We start from the raw sequence: 15,000 nt of genomic DNA on the forward strand, positions 1-15,000 counted from the left end.
TGTATTCGTTTTTCAACATAAAATTGACCACGAAAAATTACTTAAAGATATTTTACTGCGCCAGGGATGTGAATGCATATTCACATCTGCAAAATACTAGTTCATTAACATGTAAATAGACTAACACATTCGTAACATACAGAATATAAACACGCCAGCGATAGATATTATAAAACTCAAATGATATTTTCTTAACAACTTGATGTTATATAAATTGACACAAGTGCATATATCTTATTATTAAATACAATATTGAAAATCAAGTAAATAGTTACGTTCAATCGATACTACCTTAAACAACCATCGTTTTCTGCTCTCGTTGAATACAACCTGAACGAGTCTTTTCCTTCTTTTTGTATGGCTATTACCTGGAATTAAGAATACATTTTTGAAAAACACCTCTCTGTACTCTTATGACCTCAGCGAAATTTAAATTCTTAAAAAATGGTATAACTACCAATGAGGATTTCTATTTCTGTCACATGATTTGTGTAATCTATTTTATAATTAAGAAACTTATCATTATAATATGAGAGATATTCAAATATCTAATCAATTATAGATATTACCTGGAAGAATGAACCATTGCTTGAATAATTCCTTTATCACTGAAATTTAATCTTTAAGACATGGCATCAAAGTTAATGTTGATTTTTAGAAGAGAATTTATGTAGTTAATAAAGTATTCAAATATTTTATTAATAATTTTCTTTATTTTTTTTATAGCCATTGTGTCTGCAGTATACTCTTTTTCTTAACTAGGTTAAAAACTTGGCTAATACTAATAATAACGATAATGAATGAAAATAATATCAATCATTACTTCTCTTGTAGTTTACTTATTTCCTTGTATCCTTTCCTCACTGGGCTATTTTTTCCTATTGGAGCCCTTGGAATTATAGCACCCTGCTTTTCCAACAAGGTTTTAAGCTTAGCTTTTAATAATAATAATAATAATAATAATAATAATAATAATAATAATAATAATAATAATAATAATAATAATAATAATAAAAATAGTAATAATAATAATAATAATAATGATAATAATAATAATAGTAATAATAACAAAATAATAATAATAATAATAATAATAATAATAATAATAATAATAATAATAATAGAAAACGTGAGTCAGATGCTTAAAAATTAAGACGAAAACAATTATCCTATTTTTGAATCTAAAATCAAAATGAATCACAAGAAGTAAATAGTTTCCAGGAATGTAGTTATAAGTGGGACTTAAGGTAAAGAAATTCCACATAACAATATTTTTTTTCGATAGTTTTGATATAACCTAGACCGGTACAGATACTGACCTCATCGATAGAAAAACAACGGAAAACATCGACAAAACGTAGAGAAACGACAATAAACACCGAAAAACGTCAGAAAACGACAAAAAACACCGAGAAAACGACGAAAAATATCGAGAAAACGTAACAAAAAGGACGATAAACACCGAAAAAACGACGAAAAATACCGAGAAATCATAGTAAAAGGACTAAAAAAAACGATAAACGTCAGAAAACGACGAAAAACACCGAAAAACGTAGAAAAAGACGAAAGACACCGAAAAAACATATATAAACGACGAAAAACACCGAAAAATGACGAATAACTGCGAAGAACTCCAGTAAACGTAGAAAAATTACGAAAAACACCGAAAAATGACGAATAACTGCGAAAAAATTCCGGTAAACGTAGAAAAATTACGAAAAACACCGAAAAAACACCAGAAAATTACGAAAACCCCGAAAACACGTTAAAAAATGACGAAAAACACCCAAAAACATTAACAAATGAAAAGATTGGAAAAAAAATGTTTGAGTTACCCAAGAAATTTTTCTTAAAATTCTCAGGACAAAATATATTGGACCTCTTAAAATTTCATCAGACTATGTCTCACTCAGATACGAAACAATCTATGATACTTTTAACAATGAAAAACTTCAATATTTTTGTCATCTTGTTACAAATTTTTTTCGTGGATTTGTAATATATTGAAATTTTCTTGCAATTTACCATCATGCAGTAGCATCTAGTCGCCAATTTATCAATGAAATTTCAACACATTGCTATTTTCTTGCAATTTAGTAGCATACAGTATTATTGGCCTCCAGTCGCCAATTTATGAGTGAAATTGCAATTTATCGCTACTTTCTTGCAATTTAGCAACATTACAAGCATGAGCATATTTCCTTTATGTCACTAAACATTGATTTATCTTTAAACTTATTTCTATCTTATTTTTCTTCCTTTTGTTTTGTTGAAGTTATTATAGTTTATATAGGAGGATTTTTAATGTTATTACCCTTCTTAAAAATTTTTATTTTTCTCTGTGTCCTTTCCTCATTGAGCTATTTTTCACGTTGGAGCCCCTGGTCTTATAGTACCCTGCTTTTCCAAATAGGGTTGTAGCTTAGCAAGTAATATCATATATATATATATATATATATATATATATATAGATATATATATATATATATATATATATATATATATATATATATATATATATATATATATATATATATATATATATATATATATATATATATATATCGATATCTATATCTATATCTATATCTATATCTATATCTATATATATGTATATATATATATATATATATATATATATATATATATATATATATATTTATATACGCATATATATACATATATATACATATATATATATATATATATATATATATATATATATATATATATATATATATAATATCCCTAATTATTTGGGATGTTTGTAAAAACCTGTACTAGGAATTGGTATCAAATATTTTCCTGGATAATTTCTAGTCTTTTTCCAAAATTTTAAGCTACATACGTAAAGGTTTAAAGGCCTCTCATGAAGGGCATAGACAAGGGACACTGACATTGCCCTATCGAGCAGGACAATGCCCTAGAGACTAACCAAATATACATATGATCAGCGCCCAAGCCCCCTTTCCACCAAGGCTAGGACAAGGGAGGGCCAGGCAATGGCTGCTGATGACTCAGCAGATAGACCATAGACTCTCCAACACCCCTAAATCGTTATCTCACAAGGATGGTGAGGTTGTAGACACTACAAGAAACTATCGAGCTTGAGCGAAGCCCGAACCCCAGTCTGGCAGATCGTATAGCAGGGACGTTTTAATAGGTCACCACAACCACGATCACAACCACAACCACAACCACAACCACGACCACAACTTGTTATAAGAATCATGAATTGTTACCTACTGTCAACAAAAAACTGAAAATATACTATACTAAATTTTTTTTAATGAGGCGCAATTACACTGACTCGCAGCGGTGCCCTTTTAGCTCGGAAAAGTTTCCTGCTATCTGATTGGTTAGAATCATCTTGTCCAACCAATCAGCGATCAGGAAACTTTTCCGAGCTAAAAGGGCACCCCTGCGAGTTGGAGCAAATATGCCTCACTAAAAAGAATTGACTATAGAAAAGAATAGGTTTGTTAGGAGGCGTTATTCGTTAGTCATACCTGGGATCCTTCTCTGAAGAGTCCTTCTAGATCAGCTGTTTCTTCATTACTGGTTAGGATGACTATCCACCAGAGGGCGCGATTTTCTAGATTTCTTGCTGCTACCTGAGAGAGAGAGAGAGAGAGAGAGAGAGAGAGAGAGAGAGAGAGAGAGAGAGAGAGAGAGAGAGAGAGAGTCAATGTTACGTTAATCATAGTTATCTAAAAATCAGGAGTGTATATTTCCATCTAATATTTTTTTTTTCATTGGAAAATTCATTCGATAGAACAAACAGATAAATATCTTCAAGTAATTCTCGACTGAAGTATTTTAAAAATAAATATATAATTTCTTTAATCTTCAACAGTTCAAATAATTTATGTCATTAACTTTTAAACATATTGGAATATTCTCTAATAGATTAAAGATTAATTATCATGTAAGGAATTTAAGTATTTCTAGATCAACAAAAGTTATATTCAGTTTGTACCTTTTCAAATCCTATACTGAAGAGAACAAGATACAGAAGTAAATGTATTTATATAAGCTATTATCTATTATAGAATTCTACCTCTGGAATAATGTAAATACCATTTTAAAAATCTTGATAGTATTGTTCAGTGAACAAAGAAGAGTCACGTGACGTCTGGTTGTGGAAATAATTGATGACTTGGAAGAGAAAATTTTGACCAGCTTGTCAAGGTCAGATTCAAATTCCATCACAGTGGTTTCTGATCCCATTTCGTGAAACATTTCAATCCTTCTGTCCATTTCTGCAAAGAACATTGCTCTGATATTAATTCTTTATAAAAAAGTTAGCTTTTATTTGGATGCATTGATCATTTTTAAAGGTTTAAAGGTTTAAAGGCCGCTAATGACTGGCAGAGGCAAGGAACAGTGATGTTGCCCTAGCAAGCAGGACAATCCCTAGAGACTGACCATATTTTAAAAGCTTTAAAGGCCGATCATGAATGGCAGAGGTAAGGGACAGTGACATTACTCTATCAAGCAGGACAATACACTAGAGACTGACCATATTACAAATGATCAGCGACTAGGCCCACTCTCCACCCAAACTACGACCAAGTAGGGCCAGGCAATGGCTGCTTATGACTCAGCAGATAGACCTATAGGCTCCCTTAAACCACCATCATTGCTCACAAGGATGGTGAGGTTACAGCGACCAAAGGAACTGACAAGTTTGAGCGGGACTCGAACCCCAGGAAAGGACGCTACCAACAGGCCACCACAAGACATGTCTATGATATTGAAATGTAAATATTGTTTAAAAATATGGCTGTTTCTCTATTAGTAAGTTATCAAGAAAGTGAAAAATATTATAATTCATATAATGTTTTATTTCTGATTTAAATTCTTTAAAAATTCGATTTTTATTTAGATGCAATGATGTTATTTATGCTATTGAAATGAAAATATTAGTTGAAAACATGGTTGTTCCTCTCTTAGTATGTTATCAAGAAAGTGACAAATATAACATATATACTGTATTATTTCTGATTCAACTTCTTTGAAAATTCAATTTTTATTCAGATTCAATGATATCTATAACATTAAAAAGTAAATATTGTTGAATGACAATTTTGTTTGTTTGTTAATATGTTATCAAGAAAATGACAAATATTATAATTCATATATTGTATTATTTCTTATTTAAATTCTTTGAAAATTCTCTTTTATTTACTTTCAATGACCTTATTCATAACATTGAAACGCAAATATTGTTTAATTATATGTTTTTTTTTCTCTATTAATATTTTATCAAGAAAGTGACAAATATTATAATTCATATGCTGTATTATTTCTAATTTAAATTCTTTGAAAATTCAATTTTTATTTAGACTCAATGATATCTATAACACTAAAAAGTAAATATTGTTTAATGAAGTTTATTTTCTCTGTTAATATTTTATCAAGAAAGTGACAAATATCTTAACTCAAATATTATTTTATATATGTGTAAAACAGGACGATTTTTTCTTACCTTCCATTGTATCATCAAATAGAATATAGGACTGGTGTGGGGGAACCACTGATTGGAAATAGGACATTATGTCCCGGAGCTCATCTGTAGTTAAGGATTTATTTTTCCTGAAAAAAAAAAAATCAGTAAAACCAGTAATTGATCATTCATTATGAATAATAAATATTTTTGCAAAGCCTAATTTGTTTACAACTCGTCTGTAAGTTTCTTCTGACAACTTGAATATGTTTCTATTAAAATCTGTTAACTTTTTTTTTTTTTTTTTTTTTTTTTTTTTTGTGATGAATAGCTTGACTGAATGATTATGTTAATTATAAGACGTTGTTGCTCGGAGATTGAGAGATGTTTTGCCCTTCTGTTTGTATTATTATTATTATTATTATTATTATTATTATTATTATTATTATTATTATTATTATTATTATTATTATTTTTATTGTCATTATTACTATTATTATTATTATTATCATTATCATTATTATTATTATTATCATTATTATTAGCTAAACTGCAGGCCTAGTTGGAAAAGCAGGATGCTCTAACTCCAGGGAGCTCCAACAATGATAATAATAATAATAATAATAATAATAATAATAATAATAATAATAATAATAATAATAACTATGTGCGAAAATTGTACAATTTAGGTGCATTTTACAAACCACCTTGTCAAGATCCTCATCATATAATGATAATAATAATAATGATAATAATAATAATAATAATAATAATAATAATAATAATAATAATAATAATAATAATAACTATGTGTGAAAACTGTACAATTTACGTGCATTTTACAAACCACCTTGTCAAGATCCTCATCATGTAATAATAATAATAATAATAATAATAATAATAATAATAATAATAATAATAATAATAATAATAATAATAATAATAATGATAATAATAATAATAATAACTAAAACAATTAATATAATAATAGTAATTACTACTAATAATAATAGTAATAATAATAATTATAATAATAATAATAAAAATAAAACTACTACTACTACTACTACTACTACTACTAATACTACTACTACTACTAATAATAATAATAATGATAATAATAACTAAAACAATTAAGATAATTAAGATAATAGTATAATTACCAGCTTTCATTCATATCCAACGATTGACGGAGAGGACGAAAAATATTCATCTTCGTAAAGTTCTTGAATGAATCAATTGAATTTGTAGTCGAATTCAGCTGAACGCTGAATACAAAGTCCATCCTAAATACTTAAAAGAGAAATATAAATGTTAATATTTCATTGGTTAATTCTCAAATATAGATTTATTTTGTATATCAATTGAAAATGATGAAATGTATTTGAACATACAATTTTTTATATATTAAATGATATTGAATTGACATAAAGTTAATGATTTATGAATATTTTTTATATTATTCTATCGTTGAATTTTATTGTAAAATAATTACCCTGATAATACAATATACTATAATATAATATAATATAATGTAATATAATATAATATAATTTGATTTAATATAATATAATATAATATAATATAATATATAATATGATATAATATGACATAATTTGATTTAATATAATATAATATAATGTAATATAATATAATATAATATACTATGTTATAATGTAATATAATATAATAAGATAATGTAACATAACAAAATATATGATTCACCCTGATATACAATGATATAACTCTACAGTTTATTTATAATGCTGAATATTTTGCACAGAAAATTACTTTAGATTACACCAAGAATTCTCTTACGATCAACATTTTCTTTATGACGTTTCAAGATATATTTAGATGATTTGAATAGGCTACATACCATATAAGACAGCTAGAAGCCTTGTGATGCTATACAGCTTCATGGAGAAAGTTACCTTAGAAAATAAGAATGATTTTGCTATGATTATTTATATATTATCTAGAAAATACAGATGTAGTGTACATTTGTATTTGAAAACGCGCATTAATGAATAAAAGCGCGCACAAACATACGTATATATATATATATATATATATATATATATATATATATATATATATATATACATATATATATATATATATATATTTCAAATAACCCGGCCGGTCAGATACTATAGTCTTTGAGTGATTTCGCCTAGGGCTCTGATCCCGAGGTCGTTAAGAGAATCCAGACTTTATTGTATTAATATATATGGCTTATTTGAAATATGAAGAACTAGTTTAAATGTGGAAAATTTATCATATATATATTTATATATATGTATATATAATGTATATTTATATATATATAATGTATATTTATATATATATATATATATATATATATATATAAATATATATATACATATATATATACATATGTATATATATATATATATATATATATATATATATATATATATATAGAGAGAGAGAGAGAGAGAGAGAGAGAGAGAGAGAGAGAGAGAGAGAGAGAGAGAGAGAGAGAGAGAGAGAGAGTACATTGCATTTGAATATGACCATTCACAAACACAACCGCACACAAACACACGAATTCATATATTACAAGAGCTCTTAAGTCACTGCCACATTCATACTTTACCTGCTGGAACGCATTCACAAACACATGCGCAAACAAACACACGAATTCATATATTACAAGAGCTCAGATGTCATTGTCATTCAACTTGCAACAAATGTTTTTATATTGAACAGGCTGACATAAGTCTCTTTTTATAGATTATATATGATAGATCTGTTTTAACACTGTTACTGTTCTTAAAATTTTCATTACTTCTTATATAGTTTATTTATTTCCTTATTTCCTTCCCTCACTTGGCTATTTTTTTTCTCTTGGAGCCCTTGGACTTATGGCATCCTGTTCTTCCAACTACTATAGAGTTGTAGCATAGCTAATAATAATAATAATAATAATAATAATAATAATAATAATAATAATAATAATAATAATAATAATAATAATAATAATAATAATAATAATAATGTTAAAATACTTTATACTGTACACATGGAATTCAAATCCCCTTTGCACTTATTGGATTTTAAGATGCCTCATATCCAATGTCTTTGTCGCCATCTTCCAGGAGAAGGATACACCAAAATCAAAGCATTGTTCTCTAGTCTTGGGTAGTGCCATGGCCTTTGTTCCAAGGCCTTCCACTGTCTTGGGTAAGAGTTTTCATGCTTGAGTGTACACTCGGGCACGCTGTTCTATCTTGTTTCTCTTCCTCTTGTTTTTTTTAAAGTTTCTATAGTTTATATATGAAAGATTTAATTTGATATTGTTACTGATCTTAATATGTTTTATTTCAATTGTTCATTACTTCTCTTGTAGTTTATTTATTTCGTTATTTCCTTCCCTCACTGGGTTATTTTTCCCTGTTGGAGCCCTTGGGCTTATAGCATTCTGCTTTTCCAATTCGGGTTGTAGCTCAGCTTGTAACAACAACAACAACAACAACAAGAGCAACAACAACAACAACAATAATAATAATAGTAATAATAATAATAATAATAATAATAATAATAATAATAATAATAATAATAATAATAATATCAATATATGATAGATCTAATTTGATGGTGTTACTGTTCTTAGGATATTTTATCTTAACTGTTCATTTATTTCCTTATTTCCTTTCCTCACTAGGATATTTTTCTCGGTTGGAGCCCTTGGCCTTATAGCATTCTGCTTTTCCAACTAGGGTTGTAGTTTAGCTTGTAATAATAATGATAATATCTAACCAATTTTAGACTTTCCTCTCTTCCCAACTGCTATCACTTTTGAATTAAAAGCTGAAGATAGAGATGACTTGTGAAATCTAACCAAGGCCCTTTGCATCAATAGACGTAGGAGGAGGTGATGATGAGGATGATGATTTTTAAAAAAAGGACTAAGGTATAGTATAAATGGAAAACCAAATTCAGGATGTTATTCTAGCCTTTATTTTAGCATAGCATGTTTAAAGGGTAATGATAAGTAAGTTGTACTGGAATTTGTAAAGAGGTGTACTTTAATGGGTTTATTACAGACTAAAGTATATACTTCATAGGCTATATATGTTATAACAAATTCCTTTTGAAACTGCAAAACTTCATTTAGTTTGACCTGATATTCATATTACAACGTATTGATAAATATGATATAACACATTCTCAAGAAAAAAAACGATAAATATTTTGTAATATTTATATATATATATATATATATATATATATATATATATATATATATATATATATATATATATATATTTATATTTTTTTTTTCTATTTCAAAGTTCGTTCCTCGTTGGTCCCAATTTTGTATTATCAGTTTTAAATTTCTTTAAACGGTTTGATTTTACATGTTTTAATTTATGATTCTTACTTAAATCTTTATCAATTATTTGCACACAACAACGATCTACTGAAATATTTGTATATTATCTACAAGAAATTGTGCATATTAGAAGATAAATTTCACGTAGTTCTTCGGTTACCTAACAATCTATTTAGAAATTAATAACCGTAATAACTGATATTCATGACCGAATCGAAGGAAGGTATAAGTAAATGATAATTTATCATTTGAAAATCAGTATCCATAATAACTGGCATTCATGACTGAACCGTAGAAAGGGTAGATCTTAAGAATTGAATTTCACGGAATTCTTCGGTTACCTAACAGCATATTCATAAATCAAAACTGTTATAACGGTCATTCATGACTGAACCGTAGAAAGGGTATATATTAAGAATTGAATTACACGTAATTTTTCGGTTATTTAACAATATATCATTTAGAAATCAGCATCCATAATAACTGACATTCTTGACTGAACCGAAGAAAGGAATTGAATTTAACGTAGTTCTTCGGTTATTAAACGTTATATTTAGAAATCAGTATCCATAATAACTGGCATCCATGACTGAACCGAGAGCCTGGTGGCCATTACTATCAAGAGGTAGTACTTGGGCAACCATCTGCTTGGCTTCGTTCCGAGGCCTTCCACTCCTGCTCTTCGTACAGACATTTCCTTCTTCCTGCCACCTCCTTATCCACCTGTAGACGGTCGTGGTACTCAGACCAGTTTCATAAGAGATCCTTCGAGCGGACATCCCTTGGTACCACATCCAGACAAGCCGAGCTCGGATGTCCAGCACTTCGGGTCTATCTGAATACCTCTGATCCATCCCGTCTGAAAGGGAAGCGTCCTGGACATCAGCAATTGAGATACGTTGGATATTCAAATTTAAAGGTTTAAAGGTCACCCATGAATGGCAGAGGCAAGGGACAGTGACATTGCCCTAGCTAGTTGGACAATGCCCTAGAGACTGACCTTATATATTATATGATCAGCGCCCAAGCTCCCCTCTCCATCCAAGCTAGGACCAGGGAGGGCCAGGCAATGACTGCTGATAACTCAGCAGATAGACCTATAGCCTCACCCTAAACCCCCCAAACCTTAGCTCACAAGAATAGTAGAGTTACAGACGCTATAGGCACTACCGAGTCTGAGTGGGACTCGAACCCCCATCTAGCAAACACCAGGCAGAGACGTTGCCAATTAGGCCACAGCAGTGGATTTTATATTTATCTTCTTGGTTTATTGTTTCAGCTTTCCGTACTGTTAATAGTTGATCGGTTGTAGCATAAGGATTCTCTATATATTCCATATATCTTTATTATATTATGAATTTACTTGAGAGGTGATATACAGTATGTGAATGGAGTTTCAACAGTTGAGTTCATATTCCATTAAAAACATCATCAATTTTCAACTATCATAACTTTCTTTAACCATCAAAATAGTGTACAGAAGGACATACTTCTGGAATAGGGCTAGACATTGCGTGAACCAAAAAAACCCTTCCTCTCCCTGCCTGCCTTTTCTTTTCTCAAGCTGAGTCGCCTGTTCTTTCAGGTGGCTACTAATCTTATGTAACATCACAAGAGTGTCTCCCCCTCTCTTTTATTCTTCTCCTGTACTTCCCTTTCTCAATTTTCCTTATTCCTTCCCTTCCCGAGTACCTGCCTTCGGGCTATGAACTGGATTGTATCCAGGGGTACTCTTCCTCTCCCCATATTCCCCACTTCCCCATCCTTATCCTGAGCTGAGTGCATGAAGATTTTGCATTATCACGTGGGCAACTTCTAAACGTATTAGATATACACTGTCGAAAATTTACCAAAAAAAAAAAAAAAAAAAAAAAAAAAAAAAAACCCAGTTAAAATCCTGGAATAAATGTTGCCAGGTATTTACCGTTTTAAAAAACGGATATATTGAAGTTAAGGAATGATATTACGGTCACTAACCCGTAAAAGATAATAACAAATTATTATTATTATTATTATTATTATTATTATTATTATTATTATTATTAGCTAAACTACAGCCCTAGTTGGAAAAGCAAGATGCTATAAGCCCAAGGGCCACAACAAGTAAAAATAGCCCACAGAGGAAAGACTATAAGGAAATGAATAAATGATATGAGAAATGATTAACAATTAATAATATATTTAAAAAATAGTAACAACATCAAAACAGACATTTCATATATAAACTATAAAAAGACTTATGTCAGCCTGTTCAACATAGAAAAAATTTGCTGCAAGTCTGAACTTTTGAATTATGGTCGCCTGTATTTTACTGAAATACGACTGAGAACAGTATATTTTTATGGAGAATTTCCAATCAAAATTACGTTTTTTAACAGTATATGATAATGATCAGAAAGACCACAGCTTCAATGATTTCATTATATACCAGATAGACTTTCGAGTAATACCCAAAGGGACAGATAATTTGAATATTTATAATCACTAATCCTGGTTCGTTGCTGATAACATATTTGTTATGATCATATTAGGAGTAAAACTTTAAATACGAATATAGCAAATTCTACTTATAGTAGCAATGAACGACTGAAAAATCCCATACGAAACTCTTTTCTACCAAGTGTTTTTAATTATACTTATAAATCATCCGAAAATTTTCTGTAGTCACAACATTTATTGTCAAAAAAAGAAAAAAAAAATATTGAAATCGGATAATTTCTAAAATAGTAAATTTTCCTCTTTGAAATTGTCATTTTCATGTTAGTTTTCATGAATGTAGTACATTATGCACCAATTGTTTATTTCTAGGTCAGGTTGAAGCTTTTGCATAATATAAATTACTCTAATATCAATTAATTAGTTTTCTTGAGTTATTCAAAACTATATAAAGTACGAAAGTACTGTTGTACCTAATAAAAGGATCTGTGGTTTTATAATTAAGAAATGACGAGCTAGAAGATAAAGTTCAACGTTTTATGACTTTTTTTTAATTCACGTAGGTTACAAAGATCAGATAGCTAAGAAAATATTACATATTTTATCTATCTATATACCAAGGCCCTTCCCCCAATTTTGGGGGATAGTCGACATCAAACAAATGAAAAAAGGGGATCTTTCCTCTCTACGTTCCTCCCAGTCTGACGAGGGACTCAACCGAGTTCGGCTGGTACTGCTAAGGTACCACAGCCCACCCTCCCCCTTTATCCACCACAGATGAAGCTTCATAACGCTGAATCCCCTGCTGCTGCTACCTCCGTGGTCATGAAGCAGCATTGCCTACTGGAACTGCGTCACAATCGCTCGCCATTCATTCCTATTTCTAACATGCTCTCTTGCCCCTCTCACATCTATCCTCCTATTATCCATAGCTTTCTTCACTCCATCCATCCACCCAAACCTTGGCATTCCTCTTGTACTTCTCCCATCAACTCTATAACAGTGAAAAGGATACATAGCACAGATGCTTCTGAACTAGGCAAGCGAGAAAGAACTGAGACTTATGGATAGGAAAGAGCGTTGACATAATAAAATTTTATCTTAAACAAAATTCTTTTAACATCTGTATCAGTATCCACTGTCTTACCCTTTGGTATCAATTAACCCTTGTAAACTAACTCCATTACCCTTTGGTATCAATTTACCTTTATAAACTAACTCCATTACCCTTTGGTATCAATTGACCCCTATAAACTAACTCCATTACCCTTTGGTATTAATTGACCCCTATAAACTAACTCCATTACCTTTTGGTATCAATTTACCCTTATAAACTAACTCCATTACCCTTTGGTATTAATTTGCACATAGAAAAATAACTCCATTACCCTTTGGTATCAATTGACCCTTATAAAATAATTCTATTACCATTTGGTATCAATTTACCCATAAAAACTAACTCCATTACCCTTTGGTATCAAATTATTATTATTATTATTATTATTACTATTATTATTATTATTACTAGCCAAGCTACAACCCTAGTTGGAAAAGCAAGATGCTATAAGCCCAAGGGCTCCAACAGGGAAAATAGCCCAGTGAGGAAAGGAAATAAGGAAATAAAACTTCTAGAATACTGTGTAGTATTGACCCTCATGATTGAGAAGGCCTGGCTATTAGAATTAACTGCCTGCCTAGCATTACGAACATGATAGAATTGTGCAGGAAGATCTGAATGTAAAGGATGGTCAGAATTATGAAATTACCCTAATAAACTAACTCCATTACCCTTTGGTATCAATTTACCCTCATAATCTAACTCAATTACCCTTTGGTATCAATTTACTCTTATAATCTAACTCCATTACCCTTTGGTATCAATTTGCTCTTATAATCTAACCCCATTGCCCTTTGGTATCAATTAACCCTTACAAATTAACTCAATTACCCTTTAGCATTAATTCACCCCTGTAAACTAACTCCATTACCCTTTGGTATCAATTTACCCTATTAACGCCATATTGATTTTCAATCTTCCTCACTTACACTTTCAATCTCTTTCAGTAGTATATCTAGTTTACCCAAAAGTTCGTAGCCTAAAACATTTTAGTGACTCTTATTTGTTTGGCTTCTGTACCATATATCAATGATGCCTCACTGTTGGATAATAATTAGGTATTTTAACAAGAATATTAAGTTTCCATTTGCCCATAAAATATACATTGTTTTAATCCTTAAATTCTTCACATAACTGCTTCATAAAACCACTTGATCCACTGTTTTTCTTCTATTAGTCCTTCTGTTATAAATCTTGTGTTTTCGATCAAATTACACAAATTAACTTTTCATATATGCTAATAGATTTACACCATTAAAATTCTTATAATCATTTCTATCATCCTAAAATGTGGATAACAACAATTACTCTTCTCACCCTGGAATCTTTCCAACAGTGTGACATACATTACTCACTCAGGTCAGCAACTCAATTGTACTTTTAAACAATACCAAAATATCTCCCTTTCAAACACTGCAATTTCGACCGCCTTTTGAATATTCAACCTTTTGATTTATCTTCTTATATTCCAAAACGTTCATTCTACATACAATTTATAATTTGTTATAACTGTATTATCGTACATCAATCAGATCAATTTCTCCTCTATTATCACACACAACATTGTTATGTGTTGTATGTTGTAATATTACTCTTTTTTGTGTGTGGAATTCGTCAGAATATGGAATAAACATA

At 29.8% G+C, this 15,000-nt stretch overlaps 1 protein-coding gene across 1 annotated transcript in view; it reads right to left on the reverse strand.

The window, feature by feature from the left end:
• Positions 1–10,666, reverse strand: part of LOC137640068 (probable glutamate receptor) — a 25,868-nt gene extending 15,202 nt beyond the window's left edge. The window contains exons 1-6 of the mRNA XM_068372503.1: positions 10,445–10,666; positions 6,945–6,961; positions 5,492–5,598; positions 4,081–4,262; positions 3,510–3,614; positions 292–368 (exon numbers count right to left, since the gene is read on the reverse strand). Of these exons, the coding sequence (XP_068228604.1) occupies positions 292–368; positions 3,510–3,614; positions 4,081–4,262; positions 5,492–5,598; positions 6,945–6,961; positions 10,445–10,666 (710 nt within the window). The remainder of the gene's footprint in view (positions 1–291; positions 369–3,509; positions 3,615–4,080; positions 4,263–5,491; positions 5,599–6,944; positions 6,962–10,444) is intronic.
• Positions 10,667–15,000: the final 4,334 nt, after the last annotated feature.

The sequence above is a fragment of the Palaemon carinicauda genome, chromosome 1 (genome assembly GCF_036898095.1).
Source record: "Palaemon carinicauda isolate YSFRI2023 chromosome 1, ASM3689809v2, whole genome shotgun sequence".
Lineage (NCBI taxonomy): Eukaryota > Metazoa > Arthropoda > Malacostraca > Decapoda > Palaemonidae > Palaemon > Palaemon carinicauda.